The sequence below is a fragment of the Melanotaenia boesemani genome, chromosome 21, assembly GCF_017639745.1.
Source record: "Melanotaenia boesemani isolate fMelBoe1 chromosome 21, fMelBoe1.pri, whole genome shotgun sequence".
NCBI classification, from domain to species: domain Eukaryota; kingdom Metazoa; phylum Chordata; class Actinopteri; order Atheriniformes; family Melanotaeniidae; genus Melanotaenia; species Melanotaenia boesemani.
In genome coordinates, this window is record NC_055702.1 from 13,864,619 (window position 1) to 13,889,986 (window position 25,368).

Below are 25,368 nucleotides of genomic sequence, written 5' to 3' on the forward strand. Positions count from 1 at the left end.
CCTGGTTCCATTTTTTTGTACTTTTCTTATTCAGCCAGCCAAGAAACAGTGCAGAAGGTACAATTGCACATAGCATTTTTCATGCTGTTTTTTTTTTTTGCATAAATTAAACTAAATTAGATGTTAGTTTTTGAGATGTTGTTAAGCTTACTGCATCAACTAAAACAGACAGTTGTTTTTTCCAGCTCATGCACAACATAATGTGGACTTTGTGGCCCTTCTGCCTTTGTGACACGTCTAATAAATCTTTGGCTTACTCTCTAGGTCATGTCTTCCATCACCATGCCAAAACAGGTGAGCTATGTTCATTACAGTACACATCCTCCTCCTGCCCACTGTGGAATTTGTCCTCTATGGGCTGCGTCCTTGTCCGTCTGTGTCCGTCTGCATGGGGACTGATATGATCTGACTGACAACAGCAGTTTGTCTGCCAGGTGCCATCGTATAATCCTACTTTACAAGAGTTCTTGGTGGGAACAATCATGTGAGTTAATATGCAATATCTGCCCTTAACTGTAAAAACCAGCATGGATCAATATTCACCATTTTTATTTTGTTTGTGTGGCAAACACTAAACAAAGATTATTAGTTGTTCCTAAAGTGTCTTAATTGTTGGTATATTTATATCAAGCTGTTAGATATTTTCCCCTTTTTAGTTTACAAAAATAATCTTTAAAACAAACTTATTTTGCAGTGTCTGAGGAAGTGCACCATTAGGCTTTTCTTCAAATATCAGCAGGAATCATGCGTAAAAGTGACTACGACAGACACATATTATCCACTTTCTTTAAAAATGGCAAAGATGTTAAAAACAAGTCTTCATTAAGTTGTACATTCTTTGAATGTCTTTAATAATTAGTGCCATTAAGTACAGACTAACCATGTGTTTTCATCATTTTCTCCATTCATATCAGCAGTAATTGTTTGCAACTGACTGTTGGCTTTTGTATTTTGGCATTTGCTCTGCCTGTGGGTATTTACACATTCTTTATTCATCAAAGTCTTGTCCTTGTACTCTTTACCACGATATAATGGCTTGAAAACAATAAATGCTATCAGTCTAAAAAACCTGGATCAAACTGATAAAAAATGTTTAAGCCATGACAGACTTCTTATAAATTCTTAAAGTTGCAGTCACAGACACTTTGATAATTTGGAGAAAATACTGTATAATATACTATTATTCACTTTTCCATTAAAACATAATCACACAGTAAAGTCAGATCTGTGACCACATGAGAAAGGAACCATATCTCATCACATTTGATAAATCACAGCTAGGCTGGATAAAGTGGCTAACCAATATCACAGACAATATGTTACAAACTAACAGCAGCATACTGTAACAGAGTGTGCACTCATACAATATATGTACAAAATGGTCTTTTTAGTAGGGATGTAAAGCCACAAACCACCATGACAACTGAACCTACAAAACTATACCTAATACTGAACATGTAGAAGAGACAATTCTTACTATATTTCACTCAATGTGTCTTTGTCCTTTGTGTTTCCCTGACAAAGATTTTGTGTATCAAAGTCCAGACAATCCATATGTGGTTCAATTTTTTTCCCCTCATGCAACAGTTCTACCTTTTTCACCTGCTGTTTGGTTCAGCTAAATTGAGTTTATTAACAGGATGGATCCAAATACAGTTATGCAGAGAAATATTCACTTTATGCTGAAAACACTGTTCAGCATATCAGCAGTCCATTTAGTCAAAAGTGCAGTGATTGCACACATTCCAGTTAATTCACATCAGAGGATCAGAGTTTATCTCCAAAATATGTATTTCCAAGTGTGAATCATATTTTTTTTTGAAGTCACAAAATTGCTCCCGCAGGGCATGGAAAGCAAATGAGCTGATATCACAGCAAGTCTGTTTTCTACACAGCAACAGTCAACATGTAATCTGCAAATATAATCCACTATTGCCTATGATTTCACTGCTTTTACCGTGCTGTTTCTCTTTTTCATTGAAAGAAAAATGTAGGTGTTGCACTTTGGCAGAGGTCTAAATTACAATTGGTTCAAGCACTTCTTGAAACAAGAAAGCTGATCCATGGTCCTTGGCTCCTACAAAAGCTGGAAACCTTTGAGCTGCGGTGCACTTGAGGTAAAAGCAAAGGCCAGCGCGAGGAGCATAGTTGAGGGCTGTAAACAGATGAGTTCAGCTGGAGAGCTTCTAGCAACAACGTTTGAAGCCTTGGATGAGTCCAGTTGATGGTTCTGAAGAAAAAGATACCAGTGTGATACATTAGTTGCACATTAGATGGTTGATTTGCTGGGATGAGGAATGGCTGATACCCATCACCGGGTCTGTTTACACCCTGTTTTATTTATTGAAATAATAGAATTTAATGGATGAAAATGGGTCATAAAATGAAAAGTGTCAATGCATGTATCATGTTGTACGCCATCAAACTTGAACCTGTAGTATCAGAACCTGCTTACTACTCCTTTGAACCAGAGTTTGCTGATGATTTAGCAGAACCAGCAGCTGATGCTGATGTCCAGTCTTTCCAGAATTATTCATCCCAGTCTGGTGACATTGGGATGGCTTGCCAGCTTCCTTTCCTGTGCTCAGAAATCTGGTTTCTTTACCAACAAAGTTCCACTTTTTGCAGCTTCCAACTGAACTTTAGGAGGGATCTTTTTCATGCCTGCCTGTTTTGCCCATGTCTCCCTGTTTTTTGTTTTCCTGCAGTGTTTTGTACTTTTCTTAAAAAAAAAAAAAAATCTTCAATATCTGAATGTTTTAAGATTTTGATACTTAATTTAACTCAAAGCCATGATACATAGGGCTTAATAGAATAAAGCTTTTTCTTTTTAATGAAATCAATTACATTTTTATTCAGTAAGAAAGGAGAATTAAAGCTAAGTTTGTGCAGCATGGGCTAGCAGTAGCCTGGTATCTTCTTCATTTAGTAGAAATGGGCAAACTAGAATAGTTCACAAATGTGTTAAGATCTAATTTTATAGATCCCTGTTTATTAAATAAAGCTGGGCTCCCATTCACGCTTAATTTTCATCCTATTGATTCAATACATCTGATTCTTCACCCTAAAATGAACTAAATGAAGACTAACAGATTTATAACAATGAATCTTTTCTTTTTAATCCAAATGGCTCAGTCAAGTTTAATTCTTTATTAGCTTTTAAGACGGTAAAAATTTGATGTTTTAGGTCATACTGACTGTGGAAATTATGTGTAAAATGCTGGACAGTAATAGTATTTGTTACAACTATAATATATAAATTGCCTTTAAAATATGTTTTTGTTTGGTCCTGTAGAAACTATAAACAACATGCAGAATAAAATGGGTCTTACCACACAAAGAGCAGTGTCCACTGTTTGATTTGACACCAGTTTTTGTGCCTGGAGGGACAGCGAGAAGAAAGATATTAACTGTGATTCTTTTGATGATTAAGTTTGCCCACAGCCAGACAGAAAGTAGTGGAGAAAAGATATGATACTGTTTTTTTTTCTTTTAATTCCCATGGTTTAGAGAACCTATCTCTATCTCTTTCCTCTTGAGCAACATTTGTTAGATTTAAATACTGTACAACACTTCCTGTATAGCATTAGCTGTTTGTAGCAGATCAAGGTTATAATAATTCTATATAATAAAAGTTTTCCTAAAATGCTTCAAAGCTTCTCAGGCACACATTAAAATACCTACCTGCATTTACACTACAAACACAAATACAGCAGGGAGCAGGATATGATAAAGTGACTCTGAAATGGTTCGAGAACAGAATAAACACTTCATGTGTTGGTTCTTAAATACAAAGATTTCTATAAACCAGGATTCTGGAGAAGAATGATTAATTACTCTATTGGAAGTCTTTCCCCCCAAAAGGAAGCTTTACTGGTAATAAATCATATTATCGCTATTAAAAGCCTATATGATAGATTGTCTCGGTTAGAGTATATGATATCATCTCATTTATAAATATAGCCCCAAAGTATTTATCAGAGGAAAGCAGCAGATATCTGGAGTATGTTGGTGAAACCAAATAATTCCCAAGGACCTGCAGTGGCTACCAGGACAATGAAACAAACAAAATAGAAATATCACACGGCAGATATTTTTGCTTGGTAGGAAGTGGATGCATAGGTGCATAGATGTTTTGTAGCCTTTTGGTATGATGGTAAACACTGAATCTATAGGGACGAAATGCAAACATATGCCATGAGCAGTTTGTATTTGAGTCTGATTTTGGAGGTTAAAGGAATCATGCCGATATAAGACATAGATTTATGTAAAATGAGCATTAGTTGTTTAAACAGTCATAACAGGGTGATTCTAAAAATTTAACTTATTTATGGCATACGAAGAACTTTACTTAATTTTGACTTAAATTTACAGAAAGTGTGGTTAAATTTTATAATGAATTTATCAACAGACTAATTTAGATTAATTCAAATATGAATATCTACAGTTAATAAATAGTACAAAATAAGGACCCAAATCCTTTCCAGCAACTGTCTGTGTAGAATAATAAGAAAGATATTTTGGTTAATACTTGCAAGGATACTTTACAGCTTCCATGCACACACACGGTAATATATTCACAACCCCTGTAAGCCGTTTCTGATGTTACTGAGGCAACCAATTAGGTTTGACATGACAGCTTCGGCAACTCTGACTTCACACTGACGTATCATCTTTCTGCCCAGAAGGGGGGATTCAGTGCATGCCATCATGAAACCATCAAGGTGAAAGAGCCAGGTGTCTGACTCTATGAACAATGCTCTGAATAAATGCTAAGTTATATTCAGCTATTTCCTTTCACAATTTCTGAGAAGTTTCTAAAGCTTTCTAAATGCAAAAAAGGACAAAAATTCTGGACATTTAAGTATTTCTTATACAGCCAAAAGGTCTTGAGGCTTATCATTCATTTTTCATTTGAAAGCCTGGTAGCAGTGTTTGTGTGGATGCATGTGTGTTTTAGTGTGCATAAGAAACACAGCCATTAAGAGCAAATAAACTACTGCATTTAGATACATACTTATAGAGGAAAGTGAAAAATTATACCTTGCAGTATTACAGCGGCCTTTCTTTAAACAGGAAGGCTCTTAGAAGCCGACTAACTTTCTTGGTTAATGGGATTAGTGGAATTATAAACTGGTAATCAGTCATTTCTCTGAACCTTATGTGATTTAACTATGTACTTTCATTATTTGTACATTTGAAACTATAGAAGTTCATTTTTCTAAAAGCATAAACTGTGCAGAATCTGTTTTTTTTTGTACTTTACCTGTAAAGTCCCACAGATGTGATAAGAGTCGCTATTAAAATCCAGCTTAGTCACATCCGTCAATGTGTCCACAGCATTGTTAGTTCGTGCTTTACCCCTTCGGATGATGGCTGGCTCTACAGTGGGCTGTATTGGGGGTTGGGGTTGCCATACTCCAACATCAGTACCATTGCCAAATGCCTGGATGGCATTTCCTACAAGAGAAGAGTGTATTGATCGCACTGATTTCTCAAACAGTGCAATTTAATGAAGTGTATCAGAAAAAGAAAATACCACAGTTTTATGATCAATCTGTGCACTAATTGTAATTAGTAATATTATTCACCAGAACCCCTCTGTGCAAATTTAGTTTAAATAAACTGAAAGCAATTGAGTTTCACATCAATGATAAATCAAATGCTGTAGTGATCGCTGTGCTGTTTTTGTAACTGTTAAATTACTGAAGAGAGGAATGCCAGACATGACTATCACATCCCAGTTCTTAAAGCCACTGTCTCCCAGTATACATTTAAAAAAAACTATTCAAGTCTATGCAATAAAACTGACCAATCCAACCTTCATGCAGAGAACAAATATGCAATGCTATGGGAGAGGAATGATTGTATTTTAGATAGCAGAAGATATGAACTCACGCAGACATCGGTTGTTGTTGAAAAGCTCTGCAAATTTATCACAGTCCGACTTGCTGTTCCCACTGCTGCTGCAATCACACCATGGTGACAGGCTAATACCAAATGATCGCACATAATTTGGAGTCATCACTGTACCTGCGATATGAAAGACGACTGTTGTTAGTCAATGCAAGTGGAGTCATGTTATCACAACTCTGACATCTAAACAAAAACTTTTGGTTTATCAGGAATTTTTAAGGCTCTCCGGACTGAAATTAAAATGAAAGGGTCAACCTGTGGGAGCAAGCTTATTCTGCATATTAGGTAGCCTTTACAAGTTTAACTGAACTTGGATTGGATATAAAGAGAATTCATTAGATCTGTGTTTTGATACAAAGCCTTACGCCTCGATGTGTCTAAACAATGAGTCTACCTTGTGCCCCGATGCTGACACTTGACATTAACAACAGCTGCATCACGGCTACAAGCCTCATTGGTTTGTGCAGTCTTCCTGAGTATGATTGCATAGCTGCTGGTTTTTCTTACATGCTGATTTTAAACATGTATTAAAGGCAACAAACATGGCAAACCCTTCTGCAGCCATTTGTGGAAAGTGCTGCTAATGTTTCACAACTATATTTAGTGAACAGCAATGACCAAAGTGAGCCACATGGTACTTGATGAGCAAAAACTCTAACGAAACTGTTGTTCAATACTATATTCTCATTTTTGCTTAATTGAATATAATGACTGCCTGCTTATAAACATGAGATTGAGTTGGTTCTTGGTTATTAGCTTTGTGAGTACAAGCAGATTTTGGTCTTTGTGTGGAGACAAGTATGAGTGGGTTAGGGAGGAGGTGGTCCATTAGAGGGGATAAACTGTGTGAAGCTCGATATGACTGGTGTAGATTAAAATGTCTGCCTGTTGAGATTGCAATTGGTCACTGTTGTCCTGCGTTCAGATCTCATTACAAAATCTCAGTGGGGCATCATTTCTCTACATAATGAAACCTGCTGATGGAAGGAAGATTGAAATAAGTGCTATTACTGCACAGTAGTGCAAGGTTTGAACTACAGTAAAATGCTCATTCTGTCCATCTGCAGTTGGATTGTGATCTCAGCCGACCTGCAGCTGCCTAATTGATCTGGTATCTTAATCTCTGAAATGTAGAATACATGTGAACAAAGCTGCCAGACGTCCAAGTGGATATCTGCAATTGTACTATTTCACGACTGCTATAATAGCGAGCATAATGATGAAAAGACAGACAGTGAATCTTTTATTAGTTTGTCAGGTGATAGTACACAGCAATTAATGAATACTGTTATTAGTCGCAGTTCAGCTTATAACTTACCAATAAGACCTGAGTAAGACAGCAGGCAGTCAGCATAGTTCTCTCTTAGACAGCCAGATATAGAGCGAACTTCTGGCTGACAGCTGCTGATGAAGTCTGCCAGTCTTGACCTTTTAACAAGAGAAAAACAGGAAACATGCTTATTCTAGCTGTTTTTTTAGCTTTGGGGCTCAGACATAGTTGAAAATCTGAACCTTAGATTTAAGACGTTATATGATATAAAATAAGGCAAATAAAAAATAGGGTAAAAACTAAAATAGCCCTTTCAGTATTCCCTTGTAGTCCCACCTGCAGATGTAGTTGGTCTTGCATGTGTTTTGAAGGGAAAGGCAGTTGGGTTTGTCTTTATCCTCGTAGGAGCAAACTGGTACAATGGTTTGTCGCCGGCGTTCTGCACATGCAGTCTGATCCCCCGCAGGACAGGAGCAAAACAGCATCCCATAGCTGTATTTGGTTGGAACCTTCATTTCAGAAGGAAAACAAGACAGTTTGATGATGCTAAACTTTCATGCTTTCCAAACAAAGACCATTTAACATTCAGTTCACATAGGGAACTTAAGATCTACAATGTCCACCACTCAACATGAAATGTGCCATTTAGTGATGGATAAGAGGACAAAAATAAAATCACACAATACCACATCTGAGACTACTTAAAGGAGCCGATTTAAAGTAAACTTGATTTAAAGAGATAAAAATTGCATTTTTTGGATAAATTTGCCACAGACTTGTCAGCCAAAATTAGTGTCAACGTCAAATTCAAACACAATAGAAAAACGAAACAAAACAAAAAACCAGTTCTGAAACTCAACTCAACTCAACTCAACTTTATTTATATAGCCCTTTAAAACAACCACAGCTGAAACAAAGTGCTGTACATAAATGGACAAGGCAACACAAAGTACAAAAATCAACCAGGAAATAAATAATATCATAAAATATAATAAAATAATTGTTTATTGTTTTAAAAACGGTTTTAAAACAATAAGCAATTTTAAAAGAACAAATATAAACAAATAAAACCAATAAGTAAAACAAACCACTGCACACTAAAACAGGAACAGTCTCACAGTGGGCTGAAAGCCAAAGAATAAAAATGGGTTTTAAGATGAGTTTTAAAAATAGACAATGAAGACGCTTGTCTAATGTGGAGAGGGAGCTCATTCCACAGTTTTGGACCAGTGACTGAAAAAGCTCGATCCCCCCTGAGCTTCCGTTTGGACCTCGGTATGTCCAGGAGCAGCAGGTCAGCTGACCTGAGGCACCGAGCAGGAGCATAGGGGTGGAGTAGCTCAGAGAGGTAAGGAGGCGCCAGACCATTTAAAGATTTAAAAACAAATAAAAGAATCTTAAAATGAACTCTGTAGTGCACTGGCAGCCAGTGACGTGAGGCCAGGATGGGGGTTATGTGCTCCCTCTTACGTACTCCAGCTAGGAGGCGTGCAGCTGCATTTTGCACCAACTGGAGACGTGCGAGGGAGGACTGGCTAACCCCGAAATAAAGAGCATTACAATAATCCAGCCGAGATGTAATGAAGGCATGGATTACTGTTTCAAAGTGTTGTTTATCATTTAACATGGCATGCTTAATTACCTTGTCAAAGAATTGTCTTAGAGCCTTGTGGCACTTGCGCTTGTTGCAGACCTCCGAAGCGGACACCCTGCTTGTACATGGGTTGATGTAAGCTGAGCGATATTTCTTACATGTGTCATTCAGGTTGCAGGCCTTGGCAGCATTCAAGCAGTTGTTCTCCTTTGTGGATGCAGGCTCAGCTAGGACAGCGGAAAGAAAGGTATATTGCATGTTTTAAAATGTCATTGCTTCTTTGCAGGTACCAGTGTCTATTAAAGTTAAGAGGAAGCGGTGTGACATGATCAGCAGCCATTGTCTTCTTTTACAACTCAAAAAAAGGAATGTAAGACATAATGCCCAGTATAGTGAAATCCCCTTACCTCTGGATCAATCTCTGGCCTTTTTTTCCTCATATTATTTTGTAATTCTAACTGCATTGGTGAAATCTTCATTTCAAGTCCCTAAGTTTTGTCTTTGGTGCAATGTAAAACATTATCTATTATCTAATTCAGGAAAAGATTTTGTCTTACTATGCATTCTTTTCATTTATTCAAATGATAGGAAAGGAGAAAATATCCCAGAAACACAGCCAGCAAAAAGCTTAAAATGATCTCTAAAGTGATCCCCTAGACATCTTTTTATGAATTCAAGACCAGTTTTAACACATTTATCCTGGAATTGCCTCATTTATCATACAATTAGAACCATAAAACAGCAACTATAATAGAGCTTTGAGCCTAGTTGAAATTGGCCATGACTACAGTCTTCTGGGGATTCATTATGAATCATTTTATTTATTTATTTTGATGTTGTTATTGCAGTTGCTTTGTTACAAGTTTTCCTCTACATTAACTGAGTAAATTATGTACTTCTAGTTGTCGGATACTCTATCAGAGCTCCTTAGGCCATGACTCTGTACAGTGTGTGCAACAGACCACACTGCACTGCAAAATCAAAATGACCTTTCATCACACTGCATTGAATAAAAGGTCAAAACTTTTTTTTTCCCCATTCTTTGTGTTACTGCTGCTGATTTCTTGTCTTGTCTTGTGTATGATTGAGTGTGATTTTGATGTCCTCTGCCTTACAGAAAACTCAGCATTGTTCATTTTTGAAAATACACACGCATATGGCTTTGAAAATAGTCACTCACCTTTCCCTCCACCCTAGTATGCCTTTCTTTTCATTACAGCAACAGTTCTCTACGGTCAACATAATGCCTCTCACTTCTCATTATTTCTCATTTGTCGTAGCTAAAGTCCTTCCTGCTTCACTAACTTCTGCACAGTAACACAAACTGTATCCTCAGCCTCGACATGGAAGAATGAATTCTGTAATTTTGCCTTTTGAGGTGGAATTGAAGCTTACTTCACTATTTCATGCACCACAGAATGAGCTACGATTAATTCTGAATACAATCTTGAACCTTGGGTTAATCACATATTACAAAAGTCATTACTTACATCTGACAAGTGCCCAGTGATGTGGGCATTGATCCTTAAGTGACTGTTTGTAGCTCTTGGGCCATAGGTGAGACAGTTTTCCCTAATGTACTGCAACCCTGAGGCAAAATGTGCATCTAAGTTGTAAACACACTTTCATTATGAGTACCTGGTCTTTAATGGGGTTGTACAGTTACAGTGAAATAGCTATAAGAGGGAGTTGGAGGTTGTAGGTCACAATGTGAGCGCATAGACGTAGCGGCCAAAAGCAAGTACATATCTGCATATAATGAGCTCATTTCTGGATCATACTTGCTTATGATTTTGTATTTTCATGAAGCCACTTTATATTTCCAGAAAGTTATATAAACAGTGTATTGAAGAAGGTAATTAGTTGTGTGTGCTTTGGTTTGTGCTACACGGACTACTGTGCATCTGTTTTGCTTCATTAGAAAAAATTGTTTTTATCATCCTTCTGCCATATTACTGTTTCAATGCCTCAATGAAATGTCACAGATATTTAAATATGCTTTTCAGACAAAAACATTAATAACAAAATGTTGTTTGGGGGTAACATAACAAACTATGATGTCATATGCTGTTAAAAGGCCTTCTGCCTGAGTAAAACAAATCTTAGCTAGCCTACTTATGTTGCTCCCCTTTAGCAAGGCCACCGCAGCATTAAAAACTTAGGAATCTGATCCTGTGACTTTCAAAAGGTTGATACAAGAAACCAGTGAAAGGCTGTCAGTTAAGTAAGGTTAACATCATATCTAAAGAAGTTAGTTAATTATGGTGTCCTGGAGGGAGAAAAGTCTGTAGTCTTCAATATCCAAGATTTGAAATAGTTGAAAAAGTGCCAGAGTAGGTTTGGTAGCGTGTTAAGCATTTGTCTAAAAATTCACTGTGCACATAAACAATCAGAAGATTATTTTTGTGACATATATTTCTCTTCTTCTCTTTAGCACATAGCATAGCAGTGTTGGAAAGCAGACCCACAGGCTCAAGAGCATGCAAAGTATCTCTTCATAGGATTGTCTCTGCTTTGACAAAAAAACTGTGGTGTCCTTCCAGCCACTATTGAGTGTTTAGATTTAATATAGCTTCCACTAAAATGATCTCTTAAACAATCCTCTATAAAGGACTTTGAAATAACTGAGGCAGGATAACAAACAATCCTATAAATATTCAGCCATAATGGACTTTTAGGTAGTTTGGATTCAGAGGAAACATTAATTCTTAGTCCATGTTTTTGACTGTAGTCAAATATATTAAGGCTTGTCACAAATTTTCCTTGACTCTTGCCAGCAGCTCCAACACAGTTGAGCTGGTAGTTAAAAACTCACTTCTCTATAGGGATTAATTACAGTTTTAGCTGTGGGTTACACTGTTCTGCTAAGAAATCTCTTAAGCTACTCCTTTATTCTCTGCATGTAATCCAAGAACAAAAAGAACATGTGGCCATGGACTGGTTATTCTATCTGTGTAAGATATGAAAATCTTCCCTTGTCCAAGAAAAACCTTAAACCTAAATAGTTTAAAACTAAATATTTACATGAAATTGATACCCAAAATTTTTTTCATATGTTTTCTAATGCTTTAATGGTTGAATTTGATGTACTTTACAATGATTCATTTAATCTTTCCAAACCCTTTCCTCTATCTAGTGCCCTCTGTCATTCCCCATCACAGAGGGATAAACAGCAGCGGTCAGTGCCTTCTCCTTCATGGTGTCCTTTCTTCTGCCAGGCTTCCTGCCAACTTCACTAAATCCACACCAGCGACTTATTATTTATAACCAGACCCAAGACCCATTCATTAAATGCACCCATGTAATTAGCAAAATCCCATTTGGTTCCTACTGCAGCGGCTATTCTTTAATCTTTGGGTCTGTCATTTTATCAGGAATTGATTGAAAGAGTATAATTTCAGCACTGCAGAAACAGTATGCACATAAGACAGCTTCTACAGACAGGAGACCAATTGTGGTGGCTTGAAGTTGCTAAGATGATCACATTTTTCATACTATTTGGCTGCATAAAGACACACACACACAAAAAACATGTTTTTGAAGTCAAACTAATATTTAATGTTTAAGTGGCACACCATGATTTGGTATAATCTGGTTTCCTGCTTCAGCTTTGGCTCACAAGTTCTGTGATAAGGTGGAGTAGGTTTGAAAGGAACTGGCAGCATGTGGATGAGACACATAGACGCCTAGCTACACTCGCATTACGAGTTTTTCTGAATTTCCGTGATATCCCGCCCCAGTGTTCCAAACTTTCGGTCCTCTATGTTTATGTATCTAGGCATATCAATGTTTGACAGGCATGTTCAGAATGGCTTGAAGTAGTTATTCATCACTGTAAGAGTTGGACATCATTCCCATGTTACCTGCACTTATGCCAACAACTTAAAATTTAAACAGTGAATCCACGCTTGTCAGTCTCAGTGTTGTCTTGCTATATGATGACTGAAAATGCTGCTGGGAAATGAACAATCAAGTACTGAAAATTGTTTTCCAACAAAGATTTTAAAAGGTAAATTTTGTGACTATTTTGAATAGAAATTCTTTATTAACATGGCATAGTAATGCAAATTTAAAAAAATTGAGGTAGTATAAGATCCCTCACAATGATTGTTTACTTGTTTACGTTTTTATAGCGGTTCAATGTGAATTCATCACTAGAAGTTAAAACACTGCATTATCCCAACTGTATTGGACTTCAACTAGCTGTAGGGCATTTTTATGAGTTTTGAGAATATGTATGTACCTTTTAATGCTGTGTCTTGCACAAAGACTGATTTGCATGTGGATGGGGATTTCTCTGCAGTGGTGGAGTACATGCGCACTAGTGCATGTCTGTGTAAATGTACGTTCGTCTTTGTACATATTGATATGGGGTGTGGTTAAGTCACATAGAATAATTATTATGCCTGTCTAAAATATGAAACTATGTCCTCTGCAGCCTAAAGCACTTTATTTTCTTATCTCAAAGCCATGGTTAGCCACTGCCTGCCTCGCTTACACTTGGTTCCTTGCACACAGCCTGTCATGGCTCAGCCATCAGGTACATTCATCTTGATGAAGAATTTCTGTTTTTCAAGCCATTTAACTGGGACTTCAACTTTTGGTAACATTCATATGTGTCAGAGTGGCTGACAGTGTTGGAAGAGAGTGAGTCAGTGGATGGCTTTAAGGTTTGTGTGTGTGTGTGTGTGTCATGCATATGTAGTTTATGGAGATACTGTTTGCTCAGTGACATTCTTGGCAGGATTTATATCAAATATTTTTCTTTGCATGAATTAGCACAAGTACTTAATCCAACATGTCAGCTCGTAGCAAAAATATCTGTCTGTCTGTCTGTCTAATAATAACATAATATGTATTGATTATCATTGTATGAATTTGCACAACTATTGAGAAGAGACCATATTAGGTATTTCATTCATGGCCTAATCTGTTTAACTTGAAATAATAAAACTAGACCAGTTTATCATCCACAAGCTAAGGTGACTATTTGATTTTCAGTTCTGAGAGGGAAGACAATCGTCACATCTCTGGTATTAGGCATAGCTAAAGGTCTACAGCTTAATTCAATCATATTGGCAGGGCAAGTTTATTTGTATAGCACATTTCACGTACAAGACAATACAAAGTGCTTTACATAAAACTTTAAAAGCATTACAGATGGTGCAAAGAAAGAATTAAAAAGTAGTAAAAGGCAACAATAGCAAAAATCACAATAAAATAATAAATTAAATGAAAATAATTAAAAGCAAGATAAGGTAAAAGTTAATGTGAAGATTTCATTCGTGGATGTATGAGAAAAGAAAAAAAAAACAACCTAGATTTAAAAGTTTCATCTCAACTAGCAGTCCGCTCCGCTTGCTTGCAGCATAACAGCTAAATGCTGCTTCTCCATGTTTAGTCTTTAAATCTAGATTTACAGTCTCTGAACATATCACAGATGTATTCTGGGCCTAAACTGGGACTAATCTAGAATCCTGGTTGTCCAGCAAATGTTGAAGACATGTGGAGCTGCCTTATTAAGTTATTTTACTATAATGTGGTACCTGTGATAGTTAGGGGTGGATATACTTAATGTTTTAATCCTGCAAACAACTGTTTCCAGGAAAGTTGTCTGTTGTTATAGAATCATTTTGTGAAGTAAAGAGCTACCAAATGTCTCAGATGAGCCTTGTTGGAACACTTGTCTCTAAAACATAAGAAAAGAGGTGACCATAAATTCATACTCCAGAATTTCACAAACAAAACAAACAAACAAACAAACAAAAACCTACTGTCAGAATATTGAAATAAAGTGAGAACATTTCTTTAAAAGAAAGTGATATCTGGAAAAGTAGAAGTTGGGAAGTGAGCTTGTGGAGAGCTGGTGGATGAATCCAATTTATGTCGTCTAGAAAATCTGCTTTTGATCTAAAAGCTGTGAATTCTTATTTATGAGGTATCAAGGGAACACAATTTGACAAGATGACCTATCACAAACTCTGTAACCACAAAATACAAAGGCCGCTCAGATAAATCTGACTAAAAGGAAAAATTGTGTTGCGATAGTAATTCGAGGGTGTGACATCACTCTGCTAAACTGACTGTAAAATAAAGATAAATTGTCTGAATTAAGGTTCACTTTTTGATAACTCAAGATATGAGTAAATGTGAAACGTATAACGTAATTCAGTTGGAATAAATTGAATTATTCTCTGGTCACAGAGAGGCCGAACATAAACGAGGAGGAAATATGTGACAGGAAATGTCCACAGTTGATTTGCTGACGAGGCTAAAAGCACTCTTTTGCAAAAATCATCAGCATATTTGAAATTTGTCATTTTCTGATAGCTAGAATGATTGTTCAGCTGGAGCAGCTTGCTCTTGTGCACAGATCACAGGACTGTGCCAGTAGCAAAAGACAAAAACAACAAAAGGATTCATCTGTTGCTTCAGGCAAATAGACCAACAGAATTATTCTCGAGATCCTTCCAATGGAAAACCATCATGTCCAGCTTTTTTTCTTACTCACTGGACTATATCCTCAAGACAACTGATAGGATATGAGGAGGGACTGGGAGAAGACAGCGGTGATACTGGAATCAGTGGTAGGAACAGTGCTTTGGAAAATGACTGCTACAGTATTAAATTGAAGATTTGGCTTGAGGGTTTTGTTTTACTTTTGAAATATATCACTTTGAAACTGGAAACATTCATGAAGAGAGCATTTGCCAACCTAGAGATGTAGAAAGAGTAAGAACTGCTAACTGCTCAATATCAAGCCTTGCTCAATACAGTTTGACCTCTTCTAGAGATCCAGAAAATCTCATTTGAATAGAAGCAATGATAACACCACTAGTGTCTGATTAACAAAAAAACAAACAAAAAACAAAACAAAACAAACAATATTATCTGTTTATGTAGTTAAGAATTAAGATTTTAATAACACATCTCAACAATTTTGCTTACCTCAACTCTTCCTGTGTATTGCAAGTAATATAACCAAACAACAACAACAAAACAAACAAACAACAACAACAAAACCATTTAGGCACGTCTGAAATTGTGCCCAACTCAATTATCAGATTTAATTACTGATGCCCCAAAACATACTATCAAATTTTTATAGCTGTATTTTGGGGTGTTAAGGGCAGGGTTTTAGTTGCATCTTTCCCTTATTCATTGTGTTACATCTCTGAAAGGCACTTTCACAGATTGATCAATTTTATTGATTTATAAATGACACATTTATTTTCAGCTGTTCCTGGAGACCATTCAGTGGTTTGAATGCTTTGCCTCTCAGTTTGACATGTATCATTATTCGAAGCAGTGAGTTGACATCACAATAGTATTGCTTGGGGATTAAAAAAATACTTGTTACAAAGATACACATTTTTGTACATTTAGCGTTTAAGTATCACTTTCTAGACTCACTTAAATATATTAGGAAAGATGGTTTCTGGTTAGAAAAAACTACTAACAAGCCAAGTCAAGGACTCAAAACTCAAACCAATGGGCATCATTCATTCAATAACTTTCCATACCCACGGTACACAATACAAGATCAAGGAGAGGCTGCAGCCTATCTCAGCTACTATTAGACAGGTAGGGTACACAATGGACAATGACAGGCATAACCAAGCCAAACAACCATGCACGCTCAGTCTCGAATCACCAATTAACCTGTGTGTCACCAAGGATGCAAACCCATGCGTGACATGTATGAATGTTAAATCCCTGCTACCACCGGTTTTTGGCAACTGTGTGTTGCTACAATTTTGGTTTGTAGACATGGGAACTAACACGAGCCTCAGAGTTGATTATTTGGATTGAGGCGGAGTTGAGGAGTAAAGCTGTGATCATGCAAGTAAAGAAAAACGAATAAATCTATTCCAGCTAAAATCAAAAGGCTACATTTCTAAACAAACAGGTCGTCAACAGAAACATATAGAGTGACTAATGAGCTGGTAACAGCTGCATGGATGAAAATTATTTATCTGCTGAAAAAAAAATCCTCTAGTCTAACAGCAGGTTAAGAGTTTTCTCTTATTCATCAAAAATCAGCGAAGGATTTACCACAAAACATTTGCAGATCCAGTAATAAATCAGTGAGTTAATGTCTGTTTAACTTCTGATGAAAACAAGAGGTTGAATTTAGAGCTAAATTGCATTGATCTGTCATTTTTTATATAAAAATAATATAAATATATATATATTATATATAATAAAATAAAAAATAATATGAACATAAATAATATAAAAATGTTCAATTTTTAACTGATTTTGCTGAAATGCAACATGTAACTGTCCTAACATGTACTGTCTTTAGATTACATTACAATACTTGGGTCTTGGGTTTTTATTTGGTCATTCAGAACATTGAACTCACCGTCCCAGTTGTCCACTGGGATACAATAAAGGTCATTTAATCTTGACTCACGCATATTATTTGACACTGCAGATGGCTCCAGGCGTGGCTTAGTTTCAGGCAAGAATGAGGTCACTTATGGTAAATGGATTCCTGATATGTAATCCATTAAGTGATTTATTTTTCTGAAAGGCCCCTATAGCTGTTTACATGCTGCCTTTTGTTAAAATGGCTACTCAGCTTCCATTCCATATCTGCTTTCATATTTAGCTTTCTCATAAGATGGAGGTAATTGATGGTATTTCTTATGGTAATAGCACCTAATAAGTTATTCTGCCAAGTTTTCATGTTCTAAGTCACTGACTTTGATAGAAGAGCACATTAGTAATGAGTCAGATTATTAAACATATCTTAAACAGGACTTAAACATTTTGTATTTCTTTCAAATTGTTGAAATTTTAAGGTGTCTAATGTTTAATTTAAGCTACATTACTCAGATAATTCTGCAGTGAAGAAATTCCCTGAATTATTCAAACAGCTTTTTCCTCTTGGCTTTAAATAATAATAATTTTATATATATATCTTTGAGTCTGTTAGCTGAAATGCCACACGGAACCTTAACTATTGCTAAGATTCATTTTTTCTTAAAATTGATCATAATATCTCATTGCTAGACTTTTCTCCTGCTAAACTTTATTAGAATTCCAATAATGTTTTCTTGACTCTGCACTTGAAATAGGGTTAAGCATTATGTCATCGTATGTGGAACAGAGCCACTGCAATACACAAAGTCGATTCAATCACAGCGAGAGCCAGAAACTAACAGAGCCAGTCTGTGAGGAAGAGAAATAAATGACCATTTTTACCCTACCGCTGTAATAGTTGGTATTACAGCGAATAGTTCTGCACTTGTCATAGCACTTTTGTTCAATCAGAGCCATTGAATGCAGACAGATGGTTAATTGCTCCTCTGTGTGAATGTGTCTGCAGATGTAAATATGGGCCTGCCTAAGAGTATGCTCCCTGGTCCACCTTTGATGTTTGTGGACATGTATGACATTTAGATTCACAATGGAAATCCAAGCGTGTTTTTATTTTCTAAATGGAGGCACTCAGCCATAACAGGCTCATGGAGCTTAGACAAAACCGTCTCTATTCTAAAAGGACAATTAATATAAAACTAGCACATAAATGCTGTGTTCTGCATTAGCGCTGCAACAATGGAAAAACATGCAAACCTCTCATCATTGGCTTTGCTGACTAAAAGTGAAATGTACTAACTTACTCTGGTTTGTGTATTGTGGGTCACATTGGCAGATAAAAGCTTTTGTGATGGATAATGGGTATTGAAAGGTACATCCTCAAACCAGACAGCAATAGAAAGGAGTGGTTGTCAAACATAAGGACAGATTTGTTGCAGTGATATGGTGACATCTGATGAGTACTTAGAAATATCTGAGACATGCTCAGTAACTCAACACTGCACAGTGAGGTAACTAAAACCTTTAGGAAGATCAAAACCACCTCTTACCAGCTATGATGGGAGCCAGGCGGAAGATGTCTGAGAGCCGGCTATTGACTGGTTCATATGGAGAGTATTCCAGTAAATCATTACCTATGGAGGCAAAACAGACTGTCAGTATGTGCTTGAACTTTTCTGTGCAAGCTCTACATGTAAACTTATGTTGGTGTGAGTGAATGCTATCTTGGATCCTGTTCATTATTCGTATTGGTATGAGTACTTATTCTTTTAAATACAATTCGTGCAACAACAGGGGTGTTGCTGTGTTACCAAAATTCTCAGTCTCACATTAGTAACTGCTTTGCTGAACAAGCACATAATCTGAGAACATAATACACTCACGTTTGGCACCATAATGTATGTTTGGCCTTATGGGATTTCAGTAGAGAAGTTTAAAGCAGTTAAATCTAGAGTGAGTTTGATTATAGTGCACATATTTGCTCTAAGGACATGTAACATGCTTTACACTCCAGTTTGCTTATAGGAGTATGTCATTCATAGGAAGCAATGATTTCAAGCACAGTGATAATCAAATACTCAAGTATAGCTATTCAAGTTTAAAATTTAAATGTGAAGTACTACTTCAGCTTCGATTCTATTGATACATGGATTTACATTTAGATGCAAATATTGTTTTTGTGGACATCTATTACACAAAACTTTATTTGGGCTTATAAGAGCAACATTTTCCACCTTGTTCAGCTAAAGTATTGAAAGAATTACACAGCTATTATAGTTTTTCTTTTGATATTTTAAATGATTATTGCTTATATTGCTTTGTCTTTGCTTGAGTAATGTAAATTTTTGGACTTGTTCGCGGTTTTTACTCAGGAATACTTTCTCCAGCATCATCAATACATTTGCCATCATACTCCAGTTGTTGAAATGGAGCATACCTTGTAAACTCTGAAAAATACTCCAAAAGATCCGAAGACAGTTCTTCTCCTTCTTCATGCCTCTCCTACATCTGCAGTTGTAAAGGGGGCTCTGCTTCATGGACTCAATAGCGCTGCGGCATTCGCCCTGCGCCTCGGGACCCGTGACCGCGCTGAAGTTGCTCTCCCTGCCCGCCACACACTGCCTCATCGTCCGGTACTTGGTGCTGCATGAGTACTCCTTCAGACACTGTTCACTGGCCTTCACGCAGTCCAGTCGGACGAGCCGGGAGGCTGAGCTGCTCCCACCTTTCAAGGTGAACACCGAGTCTGCGAGTTACAAGAACTGGATGAGAATCATTTGTGCCGTGCGTATTTGACCAACTTGGATGCACTGTTTTGCGCACACCTTATCTAACTATCAATTCATTTAAGAGGTCTGCAAATCTATGCTGCGAGACTTTAAAAGCCCTGAATGTCCTTCAGCATTCAGAACAAATCAAGTTGGCAAGTGTTTGGCTGTGCGCTTTTTTCAACACCACCGCCACAGCTGAGAAGGAATTGTCAAGATTCAAACATTATTTAAAAAAAAACATGAACGATAGACGCTAAATAAACTGCATAATGCAAGCAATAATTCAACAGATGAAGGTGTCACTTACCCAGGAGGGACAATATAATGACAAAAGTTAAGATCATTTCGCTTGATAATTGTTCTTTGTGCAATTAAAATAAAACGTTAAGAAATCTTTTCAGACTGAGCCACTTTTCCTCGGGTTTGAAATTGTATGGGCTGAAATGGTGATGCATTCTAGAAATCCAGTAGTAGCAATTCCACCTCTCGAGCTGAGTCCAGCTAAACACACACCGCGCAAACCCGCTGGACTTTTGGACCGACGAACAAGTCAGACATAAGGCTGCAGCGCGCTGATTGATTTCCACCTGACTGATCCGTTACTCCGTCTGTTCTGTCAGCGATCCCACACAGTCTGTCGGTTTGTGGACAAAAACTTTAAAAGCATAGCCAGGAAAGAATAAACAAAAAACAAAACAAAAACAAAAAACAATCAGTTCAACTTAACAAAGGAGAGAAATTATTATTCATCACAGCCAGGAGTTGAACGGAAGCTTAAATTATTTCCACATAAAAAAAAGCCGAAGAAACAGATTCCGTGTTGCAAGTGGAAAGACCAAATAACACCGTTTGATCCGGACTGTCCTCCACTCTGAAAAAAAACTGAAGCCCGGGGTGCAGCGCGTGAAGGTGTGACGTCACGCGGCTACGCGCACAATAATCTTAATAAGCCCATTAACAGCCTCAATTTACATCAAAATGCTAAGACAGTCTAAACAAATGGATGGCCAGCGGCGAGCACAGCATTTCAGCCGGAGAGTCCACTCATTAACTCCGTGGAAAATCAACTTTTCAAGCCAATAATAGCTCATTATTTAACCTGCAGGCCAGGGGCGGAGCCAGACCTGTAAAACACCCGGGGCTTAGACCAGAATGGCCGAAGGGGTTAGGGTAAAAAAAAACAGACTGAAAAAAGTACAGTTGCAGAGTACAATTTTAGATTTATTGCCAGCACAATCTACTCTAGAAAAAAAATATCACATTTGTATCACATAAATAATAATAATAATAATAACAATAAGAAGGAGAATGATAATCAATACAAAAGATGCTGAACATTTTTCAAAATGTATGTAACTTTTAACATTTACACAGTAAGTACTTCAATCCAGGATAAAACCACTGAACTGGCATTAAACAACAATGCAGAACTACAAAAAAAGCAAACAAACAAACAAAATAGGGCTGTATCAGGGCAAATTTTGCACTACACCAGGACTAAATCAAGATTCATCCATACTGCACCAGGACTAACTCAGGATTTATGCAGCACTACACTACATCAGGACTAAACCAGGATTTATCCATACTACACCATGACTAAACCAGTACAAAATTTCCTATAAAACAGAACAAAAACCAGGTCCAAAACCCAGACTGATACAGGATTAAACCAGATATAAACCAGAACCAAAACAGTTTAAAATCAGGACAATTGAGGACTAAACCAAGACAAAACCAGAATAAAAACAATACAATAGTAGCACTGAACATCATCATAGATCTTGACCTGCACTACACTGACAAAACCATTTACTTTGGCAATATAAGACTGTATCTTCGAGGCTTGAGTGTTGCGAACCTATCAATGACATTTTCAGGTTCAATGTTATTAAGGTATTCCTTTTCAATAGATAATATGGCCAAATCATTCAGCCTCTCTTGTCCCATGGTTCTCCTTAGCCATGTGTGGAGACGACGCAGGGCACTAAAAGAACGCTCACAGCTGCAGCTACTGACAGGAATGGTTAACGCAATTCTAAAGATGGCCTTCAGAGTTGGAAACATGTCCTCATCCAGCAAGTGGAAGGCTGTTGTAATGTTGTGAATGTCCTCTTTTTCCATTTTTCTTTTTATGAAGTTTTTTGCCACAAGGAGTTCTTCGGGCTTTATGGTCACATGGTAGTGGGCTGCAATGGGTTTTAAGGCATCTTCAGAGAGGAATGTTGGGGAAGATGGATTGCAGGCCTGAATCCCCTCCATTATTTTCTGTCCTGCCCCTGAAAATCTGTCTGCTAGTTCCTTCAACATTCGGTCAAGACAAGGAAAGAATATCTCACACCTAAACTCTGCTGAGCTTGTGAGACTTGGTGTTGCGCCACAGCTGGACTCCACCACAAAGCCATCGAGTCTCCTCTGCTTGTGCCGCGGTCCCTGAGGAATCTGGATGTTGCAGTCCCTGCAAACATCCATGGCCTTCTTGAATATTTCCTCAGCAGCAGCCTCTGTGCGCAGATTTGTGAGTGTATCAACTACTGACATCTTGTACTCCACAGCTTTGCCCATGTCTAGCCTTTCTCCCTGCAGGTAGCGGTGCAGGCCTTCAGTGACGCCAAGTACCTGTGAGAACATAATCAACATATACACAGTCTTGGGCTTTGACAGTTTGGACAAGATCCCTTTTGCAATAGGGGTATTTGTGGCCTCGAGAGTCGCTAAAACAGCAGAAATGTTGTTAAGAAGGGCTGTAACTGATTTTACTTGGCAGGCCCATCTTGTGTTAGAAAGCTGAACAAGCTCAGAAGGAACCAGTCCAAGGTCCTTTTGCAATTCTTTAAACCTTGTGTGGTTTACCAGAGAGGTGTTGAAAAATGTGTACACATTTTCCAAAAGTCCAAAGAAGTCAGAAGCAGCAGGGATAGCTTTACATGTATGGCAAAGGACAAGGTTAAGCTCATGTGCATAGCAGTGAATGTATACTGCTTCAGGGTGTCGCTGTCTAAAACGGGCCTGCACACCGCCCACCGCGCCACTCATGACAGATGCCCCGTCATAAGATTGAGCAACACAAAGTAAGTCATTGAGTGTGTAATACTGCAATAGCTCCTCAATTGTGTCTGTAATGCACTGTGCATCAAACCTTTCAAGTTTCCGTAAACCAAGAAAACACTCTTTGATATGGCCTTCACCTGACACAAAGCGTACACAAACAGCTAGCTGTTCTGTGTGCCCATCTCTAGCCTCATCAGCCATAACAGAATATATCTTTGCTTCCTTCATCTCTTTAACTATGTTTCCTGTTATTTCATGTGAAATACTAGTGATCATCTCATCTTGTGCAAAATGAGAAAGATAAGTGGTATGTGAGGGAGGTGTGTGATTTTGCAAAAAAGGATCAAATTTTTTTAGGAGCTTCATGCACTCAAGGAAGTTTCCCTGATTATGGCTGGACTCCTGCTCAACATGGCCACGGAATGGTATTCCTTGTTTGCCAAGGAAGCTTGTTACAGCTAAGATCCTGTGGAGGTACTGGCGTCTGTCTGAGATCTCTGCTGCATTTGCTGATCTAAGCTGCTCAAGCACATCACCTTGTTTTTTGGTGGTTTTGAAGCTATGCCAGCATATCATTGATGATGCATGGGTGGAACTTGTTTCGTGCTCCCTAAATGTATCCAAAGCCCTTTTCCAGTTAGAGAACCCTGAACGACTGAGGCCATCTTTTTTTATAGTGTTCTGCTTCCCAAAAAGACGACATGAAAAGCAGAAAGCCAAGTTCCTTGCTACAGAATACTCTAGCCATTTAAATTGTTGGAACCAATTGCTATTAAAAGCTCTCTGTTGGCCTCCAAACTGGCTGAGTGGATACTGTTGGAGTAGAGTTTGTCTTGGACCACTTTCTGCAGTTCCTAAGTCATTTCCTGCTATTCCACCTGCTGCTCCTTGCAGTAATTCCTGTTCTTCCCTTGTCTCATTTTGTACCCTTTCAGCTGTCCCTGGATAACTTCCTGTCATTCGACCTGCTGCTTCTTGCTGTAATGCTGCTGTGTTTTGGTGTTCTCTCTCTCCCCTGACTTCTCCTGACCTATCTAAATGATCAGAAAGAGAGTCATTAGATACGTATCTCTATATTGATCTCTCTAATTACTAGTTGGTATTAAACCATAAATCTAGAATTAGCGTAAAATTATAAATCTAAAAGGACACACTAGTCTAACGTGCTAATGAGATTTTGGCAAAGAACTGTCTCGACTAACATTGTCTTTCTCACCTGGATCTTGTTCCGTCTCTGTGCTGCTGTTCTCATTCTGCTCACTCTCTTTGTCTCCCTCTATGTTCCTCTCTCTTTGTGCTAGCAGTCAAACCAAACATCAAGAACATCAATATAAATCTACTGTTGTAATGAAATTTCACTTATTTCACCTACTACTACAAATATAACGAACTACACATAAAGCTTGATTAATATAATAACATTTACCTGTGTTTTTTCTTTGAAAGAAAACCCTGATGTCCATGGTTGGTTGTTTTCATATCAGTACAGAACTAAAACAGATTTAGATGGTACTTAATTTAGCCATGGCAGGTAGCAACTAAAAATATACAATCTATTTAGTAACACGACAATGATTTTATTAGTATATTAATTGTTTATTAACTCCAATTTCATAGACAACACACATGTAAGCTAGAAAACACAGCATCGTTGATGATTAGCCCCGGCAGAGCTAGCAAAGACTTATACAAGTAACGTAATACGTGTCCGGTAAGGTGAGCAGCGTGACATCAATCTCAACACAACTTTGTGATTCCTCATCATATTTGCGTAATACCCACCCGCTGTACTGTAGTAGTACTTTGGAAGTAGAGCGCTCCTCTATCCGACTCATTCAGCAGGTCACCGGTTTGTTTGTTTAAGCAGCGTCTCTGCCCTACGTGCGCGCGCCGTGCACAAACACTCAAGTGGCGCGCCCGGATTCGGATCATACCAAAATTAGGGGTTAGTTAGGGGTAAGGGGTAAGTTACAACTGTGCACTGTGTGCGTTGTGTCGAGTATGGTGTGTAGTTGGTTTTGTTTTATGCAGTTTGTAAGGCATCTAACTAAAAAAAAAATATCCGGGGCTTTTGAAAAAACTACCCGGGCTTAAGCCCCCAAAGCCACCCCCCCGCTCCGCCAATGCTGCAGGCCTGTCTGACACCACCTAACAGGTTTGTAATAAATCTATCAACATCTAAATTGCAAAAATTCTAAAGTCTCATAATATAAAAAAAAAGTCTTAAGTTTTTGCTTGTCCTCTAAAGACTGTCAACAGTTTGTGTATTCTTATAGAGAGGGCCTGTAGGATAACAGGATTTTTATCCTTGTTTCTCAAAGTTTAAAGGTAGTTCAGTGATTAACTGAATAACACAAAAATGAGTTGGTCAGAAGACAAAAAAAAACCAAAAAAAAAAAAACCAAAAATCATATTGCTTCTTTATCTGAAATTGAAGC

At 37.7% G+C, this 25,368-nt stretch overlaps 2 protein-coding genes across 2 annotated transcripts; both read right to left on the reverse strand.

Moving 5' to 3' along the window:
* Nucleotides 1-822: 822 nt before the first annotated feature.
* gfra1b (gdnf family receptor alpha 1b) lies at nucleotides 823-20,733 on the reverse strand. The gene is made up of 10 exons (XM_041974872.1): nucleotides 20,187-20,733; nucleotides 19,546-19,854; nucleotides 18,659-18,742; nucleotides 8,829-9,007; nucleotides 7,523-7,695; nucleotides 7,235-7,344; nucleotides 5,899-6,033; nucleotides 5,267-5,460; nucleotides 3,333-3,380; nucleotides 823-2,230 (listed from the first exon to the last, which is right to left on the reverse strand). The coding sequence occupies exons 1-10, from the start codon at nucleotides 20,221-20,223 to the stop codon at nucleotides 2,078-2,080; spliced, it is 1,422 nt and encodes a 473-aa protein (XP_041830806.1). The 5' UTR covers nucleotides 20,224-20,733; the 3' UTR covers nucleotides 823-2,077.
* Nucleotides 20,734-21,213: 480 nt separating this feature from the next.
* LOC121632998 (zinc finger MYM-type protein 1-like) lies at nucleotides 21,214-25,038 on the reverse strand. Its single transcript, XM_041974842.1, has 4 exons — nucleotides 24,713-25,038; nucleotides 24,357-24,421; nucleotides 24,147-24,227; nucleotides 21,214-23,964 (listed from the first exon to the last, which is right to left on the reverse strand). The coding sequence occupies exons 2-4, from the start codon at nucleotides 24,391-24,393 to the stop codon at nucleotides 21,692-21,694; spliced, it is 2,391 nt and encodes a 796-aa protein (XP_041830776.1). The 5' UTR covers nucleotides 24,394-24,421; nucleotides 24,713-25,038; the 3' UTR covers nucleotides 21,214-21,691.
* Nucleotides 25,039-25,368: the final 330 nt, after the last annotated feature.

Bases quoted from the DNA above. Each gene is read 5' to 3' on its own strand.
- LOC121632998 (XM_041974842.1), bottom strand. From the start codon at position 24,393: ATGGACATCAGGGTTTTCTTTCAAAGAAAAAACACAG. The intron at 24,228-24,356 runs GTAAATGTTATT...TTTGACTGCTAG, and splicing joins CTTTCAAAGAAAAAACACAG to CACAAAGAGAGAGGAACATA. The intron at 23,965-24,146 runs GTGAGAAAGACA...CTGATCATTTAG, and splicing joins AGAGACGGAACAAGATCCAG to ATAGGTCAGGAGAAGTCAGG.
- gfra1b (XM_041974872.1), bottom strand. From the start codon at position 20,223: ATGATCTTAACTTTTGTCATTATATTGTCCCTCCTGG. The intron at 9,008-18,658 runs GTAAGAGGTGGT...CCGCTGTCCTAG, and splicing joins CCTGGCTCCCATCATAGCTG to CTGAGCCTGCATCCACAAAG. The intron at 3,381-5,266 runs GTAAAGTACAAA...CTGTCCCTCCAG, and splicing joins ACATCTGTGGGACTTTACAG to GCACAAAAACTGGTGTCAAA.